This window comes from Melozone crissalis, unplaced genomic scaffold, assembly GCF_028551555.1.
Source record: "Melozone crissalis strain CALT ecotype California unplaced genomic scaffold, PUWL_Pcris_2 ptg000014l_1, whole genome shotgun sequence".
Lineage (NCBI taxonomy): Eukaryota > Metazoa > Chordata > Aves > Passeriformes > Passerellidae > Melozone > Melozone crissalis.
Window position 1 is genome coordinate 12919135 of NW_026535792.1, and position 7459 is coordinate 12926593.

The 7459-nt window shown below is 38.9% G+C and overlaps 1 protein-coding gene across 1 annotated transcript; it reads left to right on the forward strand.

Moving 5' to 3' along the window:
• The first annotated feature begins 427 nt into the window (after positions 1-427).
• PIGB (phosphatidylinositol glycan anchor biosynthesis class B) lies at positions 428-7316 on the forward strand. Its single transcript, XM_054273058.1, has 10 exons — positions 428-584; positions 1200-1304; positions 1465-1595; positions 2183-2323; positions 2726-2777; positions 3180-3391; positions 4605-4669; positions 5306-5516; positions 6267-6447; positions 7010-7316. Exons 1-10 carry the CDS (start codon positions 537-539, stop codon positions 7139-7141), a joined length of 1278 nt encoding a protein of 425 aa, XP_054129033.1. The 5' UTR covers positions 428-536; the 3' UTR covers positions 7142-7316.
• Positions 7317-7459: the final 143 nt, after the last annotated feature.

A 7459-nucleotide genomic window follows, 5' to 3' on the forward strand; every position in this document is an offset into this window, starting at 1 on the left:
GGTCGGTGCTGTACAGCTCGGCCGGGGGGGCCGCAGCGCAGCGAGGCGCCGGTAAGCGAGGCCGGGCCGGGCGGGGAAGGGCAGGGGCAGGGCTGGGGGGCGGCTCCCGAGGGGCCCGTGACGGACCAGCCTCGCCCCCGCAGGTGCGGCCGCGCCCGCGTCGCTGCTGGCGCTCGCCCTGGCGCTGCGGACCCTCAATTGCTTCCTCGTCCAGACCAGCTTCGTCCCGGACGAGTACTGGCAGTCGCTGGAGGTGGCCCATCGCATGGTGTTCAAATATCCTTCCCCTGCCGCGGCCCCCTGGGCGGGTGGGCGCTCGGGCACGGCTTTGCCGGGAATAAGGTGTTGGCTTGACCAGCAACACACACTCCACCGCTCTGGCCCAAAGGACCGAAGGTCTCGATCCGAATGGCTCGGGTAAAGCTTTTCCTTTCAGTTGGTTATGATCTGTCCTTAATATTCATAATTATGGTTACCTGACTTGGGAATGGACAAGTAACTTAAGGGGCTACTCATACCCACTGATCTTTGCAAGCATGTACAAAGCATTACAGCTGCTGGCTAAGGATAATGTTCAGCTGCTGGTGAGTATAATCAAAAAATGTGTATCTGTTACTAAAATTCAATTTTAAAGTATTGTATTTAAACACAGCATATTTTTATCATTGTCCAAGTAAAAGGCAAAGCCTTGAGTCTGGCAATTAGAGATGTGTGAACACACAGATCCCACTGATTTCCCATGGGGAAATCATTAATAGATTTCCAGTCACAACACTGATGCCTGCAAGTGCAGAGGTCTCTGTCAATCTCTTGGATTTTCATACTGATTGTGTTTGCCACTACATCATAATTGCACAGTAATTCACTTTTCCAAAGTGTTTAGCAATGTATATTTGCACTCAACCCACAAGAACTAACAACAGCCCCTTTTGATTTCTATTGGAGATGTAAAGCAGATAATTCTACTTTCCATCTCTGAACACTTTCAGTTGAACTTCAGACATTCTCTGTTTTGGTAGAAATACTATCCTTACCCAAGGCCCTTACTATTTCATTTTTAAAATCATAAAAAGCTATAGAGAATACTCACCAATTCACTATTTTCTTACTTGTACAGTCATTCACTAATTCAGTCCTCTCTTAAAACTTGGAATTTAACTTGGTTTGTTGCAAGTACAGTTTTCTCTCTGCTTAAACAGATCTGGGTCCCTAGGCTTGCTCAGGCAGTGCTGGCTGCTTTTGCTGATGTGAAGCTTTACTCATTAGTGCAACACCTTGAAAATTCAGAAACAGCAAAGTTCGTGGTGAGTCACAGCCTTTAAAAAATTATGCATGTTAATAAACACTGGTTTTGCATTGTAAAATAAGTGAATGCAAATAAGTGCAAAATGATACATCACACCTTGAAGAATTACCACCTTCATTTAGGTGAACTTGTTTTAATGTGTTCATAATTATTTTCAGTTCTTCTGCCAACTCTGTTCCTGGTTTACATGGTATTCCTGTACCAGAACTCTAACAAACACCATGGAGACTATTCTCACCATTTTTGCTCTTTCCTACTATCCGATAAAAGGCTCCAAAATGGGGAACAGGTGAGAAACTTTCTCCTAACAATACTGATAATTTTTGGTTTGGGATGACACCAATCTACTGATACTGTTTAAAATGCTAACTTTTTCCTTAACATCTAAGGCAAGCAAAGCCCCCTCATTCATGCAGCAAGAGTTCTGTCTCATGGATGGAACATTGTAATATTTCCTCCAAATATTTTTTTAAGATTATGTTATAGCTGGATGTAAAATTAGCTATTCCCCTCTTTCCTTTTGCAAAGTGTGACTTTATAGGAAGTTTTTGTTGTAAATTTTAAAACATTGGAATATACAGTAACTTGGGAAAGATAACAAATGCTTTTTGGGGTCAGATATAGGTGAATTGGTGGTCACAATTTTTTTATCACTCGCTATTTTAAAGTAGGTACCTCTAGTTAGCAATTCCATTGTAACAAAGCAATTCTAGAGTTGCAGCCTTCCAAGCAAGAGAGAATATCTGCACTCAGAGAGTCAAAGTTACTTGCAGTATGAAAAACTTTTGGTTAGAGACATGACAGTTGTTGAAATGTCACTGTCTGCAAAAGAATTGACCAGACCTTTTGATAAGGTTTTTTTATTCTTCCTTCTAGTTGTAAGTATTTAGCTTTGGTTGCACTTGCAATTATTATTCGTCCCACTGCTGTTATCCCGTGGATGCCTTTGGTCTTCAGCCACTTTTTGCAAGAACAGAGGAAAGCAGACCTTATCCTACACAACTGCATTCCAGTCGGGTAAGTTCTTTCTCAATTTAAACTGGGACTGTGCACAGCTACATCTTAAGATTGGTTTTACCACTGCAAAGGCAGACAAGCCAAAAAACCTGATATCATGTAAATAAAAACCAGAACAAATAGAGTCTTTTTGCAGAAGTTTAAGGAAGGGGCACATTTCCTTCAAACTGTTGTATATGCTGCAAAAAGCACCAGGAAAGATTTCATGATGGTGAGACATGAGCAGCATTCCAGCTTAATCTGGGATTGTGCCAAGGATACCAGGTGATGGCAAGTGGCCACTGTAAAATGGCCATGAGTATGGATAGCCTCAAAAATACTAGGAATCAGAGTTTTGACATCTGGAGAAGATACAAAAGTAATTCAGGCAATATCAGTGCAACAAACTTTCCATTTTTGCAGATTGGTCACAGTAGGAACCTCTTTAATAATTGACCGTGTGTTTTTTGGTGAGGTAAGCTGTTTTAAACTTGACTTATAAGAAGAAGGTTGGGGTTTAGTATTTTAGCATTGATGGATATTTCAGATTTCTCTGACTTCTCTTGTTTCTGTGACAGTGTCTAGCCTATGATCTTTAAATATATCCTAAGCCACAAACCCTTGAACACTGATTCTCAGGTATTCCAAGTGATGGACTGCTACATAAAATCAGTATGCTTAGTCCTCAATAGTTACCAACAAACTACAAACTTACACACTTCTGTGATTAATTGCTCAGTATAAGAAATCCCTGCTGAGTCTTAGTAAAACAAAACAACCTGAAATAGGAGTAAAAATGTATTATATAGGGCCAGTGATGACTGTGTAGCTGTTGTGTTTGACTTTGGATTTGTGTTTAACTCCCCCCATCTCCCAGTGGGTACTGGTTCAGCTGAACTTCTTGAAATTCAACGTGCTGCAGAATCTGGGAACATTTTATGGCTTTCACCCCTGGCACTGGTACTTGACTCAAGGACTGCCAGTTGTGCTGGGTCCCCATCTGCCGTTCTTTGTTCACGGCTGCGCGCTGGCACCAAGGAGGTTCCGCATCCTTCTGCTGGCACTGCTCTGGACACTGCTGGTGTACAGGTAATCTCTGCTGAGGGCAACTGCTGCCTCTCACTGCTTGTGTTCTTGGCAAAGCTCCTGTCCTCTCCAGAACAAAGCAGCATAGTACTCAGGTTAAGTGATAGAAAACTTACAGAAACTGTTCAAACACTCCAAGAAATGCCATCAGTTATAAAACTGGTTCTAGAATTTTTATAATGCTGCTTCTTGTATTGTCACCAATATGTATCTTTACAATTGATTAGACCTTTAAAGAATAAAATAATTCATCATTAAATGAAATTTTAAAAAATCCCAAAGCCAACACTCAATCACCCAGCAGGTGTTTAAACAAAAATAGAACTAGTTAGAAAACTGAGTTCACTAGATGTCTGTTAATGAAAACACCATTTCATTTGGTTCTTTAATACATCCCCAGTAAGATGAAAGATTCTTAGACCTCTAAAACTTACTCCATTCACAAGTTTATACACAGCTCTTAGCTACCATAGGGCTGTATTTCTCACTGTAAGCTCAGAAGTATAAGAAAAGGTAAGTTTTTTCTAAAGCATCAGAATTAACTGTAAAGAGAAGAGACACTTTCAGACATGAAAAAATAGAGCAAGTATATAAATACTAAGCAATGAATACTTTTATATTATCATAGTAATAGACTACAGCAAAACAGTAGCAAGACCAGAAATGCAATTTCTTCTTTCCAGCTTAAAACTGGAAGTAGCTTTATTTGCTTTAGGACTTTTTTTACCTTAGTTTTGTAAGAACCCCTTTGATTCCCAAGACATGAGAGTTGCAGTAATCCCCAAAAAAGCCCAAAAAGTTGTCATGGGAAAATGTTTATTTTTGTATTAGCAGGGGTGACTGTTAATTTGCTAGATACAAATGGGCACTTGAATCTTAGCTTTTCATCCACACTATTTATTGTGTCTTATTACAGAAAACAGTTTGGTGAAGTACTGGTTAAATTACATCTAGTTGTCAAAGAATCAGACCACTCAATTGTAATAGCCAGGAATTTTTAACAGTGCTTGGTTTAAACTGACCAAATAGTCTTAATTTGAATGTAATTATTATGTTCTTCAAAAGTGACAATTTGGATTTTTACTTTTAACTGCTTCAATACCACAAGCTTCTTAATACATGCACATGCTCTTCTTCCCTGTGCTCTAAAACACATTTTGTCAACAGAACTGAAGCATTTAATTTTCTTGCTGTACTACTGTATGTTTTATTACAGCACACTGAGCCATAAGGAATTCAGGTTCATCTATCCAGTACTGCCATTCTGCATGATTTTTTGTGGTAAGCATTGGTTTCAAATGTCTTGCAGCCTTTACCTGGATATAATTTTTACCCCAGGAAAGACTGTTAATGGTCAATGTAGGTATTTGATAAAGGATTCTTAGAATTAGCCTAGCCTTTTCTTACAGCTAGTTAAAAAAAAAAAAAAAGATGAGGGAGAGCAAGTGACTGTAGCACAGATAAAGAATTCTTAGTATGGATAAAAGTATTCCTGCAAAAACATGACAATTGTGTGCCTTTTCCCATTATTAGCTCCTTCAAGCAAAATGGGGAAAAGGGGCAGCGATTTGAGATGGGAAAAAAATGGAGTATGCTTTTCCAAGGCCAGAAGCTCAAAATTTAAAACCAAAAAAATAATGCTGTAGTTTTTAGCAGTTTGGAGAAAAAGAATACCACAGCCATGCACATGTAGTTTACCATTTATTCTGGCTCTATGTGGACTTGTATGAATCAGAACACATCAGTAAGTTGCCATATATCATTCATCCAAACTACTGAATGGACTGATTTTCACTGCAAGAAATTAAATTTAAAGAGACAAAGCACTGGTTTTGAAATTGTATTGCCACTGTATTAGGCTACTTTAAAAAATGTGTGAATTGTTTATCTCCCAAACTTACTCAAATGTTTCTATAGGATATTCTTTGAGATACCTGAAAGCATGGAAGAAAACTGCAGCAAGTTTCCTGCTGTTATCCAATTTAGTCCCAGCCCTGTACACAGGCTTGGTTCACCAGCGAGGCACTCTGGATGTTATGAGTCACATCCAGCAGCTCTGCAATCACTCCCAGCAGTCACAAGCTTTTGTCTTCATCCTGATGCCATGCCACTCTACCCCATTTTACAGGTATTAAGTGTCAACAGTGACCTACATTAAAACCCAAACTCTTAATCAGAAATCAAGATTTCTTTTTTCCAAGGCATAATAAATTGAGATATATCAATGTATACAGGAAGAGTTTTGATTTTTCATACTGTTAATATGGAGTGAATAGGGGAAATAAGCCAAATGCTTATAACACAGAATAAAATTCAGCATCTAAGCTTTACTCATTTTTGTGGAATAGCTTTGTATGAAGATATGCAGTAAGTTCAATGACTTCACTAAGTATGTCACACTTCTTCATTATGATAACATTTTTAGCAAAATTAAACACTAATTGTTACAATCAAAATGTATTAATTTTACTTCTGCTGCTAGGCAGTGAAGAAGTGTCATTACAACACTGACTTAACGTCACTGCAAAAGGTTTTCAGTAGATCCTGGCAAGTAAACAAAATGTTAAAGCAGATATAAATAGTGAAGCTGATATGGAAAAGTACCTTTTTAAGAAACTGATGTTGTGCAAATGGTATTTTTATTAAGATAAATGTGTTTTCTGTTAACTGCTAACAGCACAGTCCCAGCAGTTGGAGCTGAATCTGCTTGCTCTACTTTGCTTTCACATGAACTATTGAAGGGAAAAATACACTACTCTGAAGAAAAAAAATTAACTGATATTTGTTTTGACTGAGGTGTCATTTGAAGTGATGAGTCATTTCAAACCTCTGATTCTGGTCAGTTTATCATGAAATGTGTTTTTGTTTTTCTCCCTAGTCATGTTCACTGTCCTCTAAAAATGAGATTCCTTCAGTGTCCCCCAGACCTAACTGGCAATGCGAGCTACGTTGATGAAGCAGATGTGTTTTACTCTAACCCACTTGGCTGGCTGAACAAGGAGTTTTACAATGACACATTATTACCCAGTCACTTGATCCTCTTCAATGTGCTAGAACAGGTATGGTAACATCAAGATGAAACAAAGTGCTTCTGAGGATAAGTTACAAAATAAATTAGAGAAGAGTTATAGTTAAAATATTTGAAAATTGTTGTTCACAACTTTTAAAATATAGCTTATATTAAAATTGACCCATATAGCCCATAATAAGATTATTGATATCATTCCACTGCTCTATATTTAATGTTCATGTATGCTCTCTCCTCTGTGCAAATTCTACAGGCCACAAAGTCATGTTAAAACAAATGTGCCATCTATTCCCAGAAACTGCACTTTTAAGTAAGCAACAATGAAAACTAAAAACACCTGCAGTCACAGTACCTTTTAACCCCTCAGATCTTTAATGAAGTCCATGAACTCAAACAATGGTGGCTGGTGAATATCTGCTCCAGACAGGATCAAACAGGATAAGTGCTTCTTTTTCTAGCAGGCTTTCCTAAAATAAAGGATAAAGCTTCCCAGGGACAGTTGAACTGATGGTTGTCAAGAGACTTTGAAACACTATTCCTATGCTCCCAGCTGTGTTTTCTTACTGTGGAAATTAATGTATGTTCATTTGCAGGAAATATCATCATTTCTAGCTTTAAGGGGCTATGAGAAAACAGCCACTCTCTTTCACACTCATGTACCTCAAGGACGAGTTGGAAGCCACATCTCCATCTACAGGAGGAAAACTGAAATGAATTATCCCTGAAGCTCAGGCTAGAGCTCAGACCCAATGAGATCAGTTTTGCATAGCAGTAGCTGTGCTTACACCTCGTACTGCAGAAAGGAGAAAGCACTGAGTCTGAAACTGGGGGAGTCCCATGAGGCAGCCAGTGGCTGCCGGCAAACACATAAACCTCCTCCTGAAGGCAGCTTCAGTAGCAGTAGGGCAGGGTGGGGTTCCTGACCTACCTTACAATGCTAGAAATCATTGGGAAGACCAAAATTACCATATGAATACTTAAGCAATAAAATACAGACAAGACTGGACCGTTTTTATAGAACTGTACAGCTATGCTGAGTTTCT

Bases quoted from the DNA above. Each gene is read 5' to 3' on its own strand.
- PIGB (XM_054273058.1), top strand. From the start codon at position 537: ATGTACAAAGCATTACAGCTGCTGGCTAAGGATAATGTTCAGCTGCTG. The intron at 585-1,199 runs GTGAGTATAATC...CTGCTTAAACAG, and splicing joins AGGATAATGTTCAGCTGCTG to ATCTGGGTCCCTAGGCTTGC. The intron at 5,517-6,266 runs GTATTAAGTGTC...TTTTCTCCCTAG, and splicing joins CACTCTACCCCATTTTACAG to TCATGTTCACTGTCCTCTAA.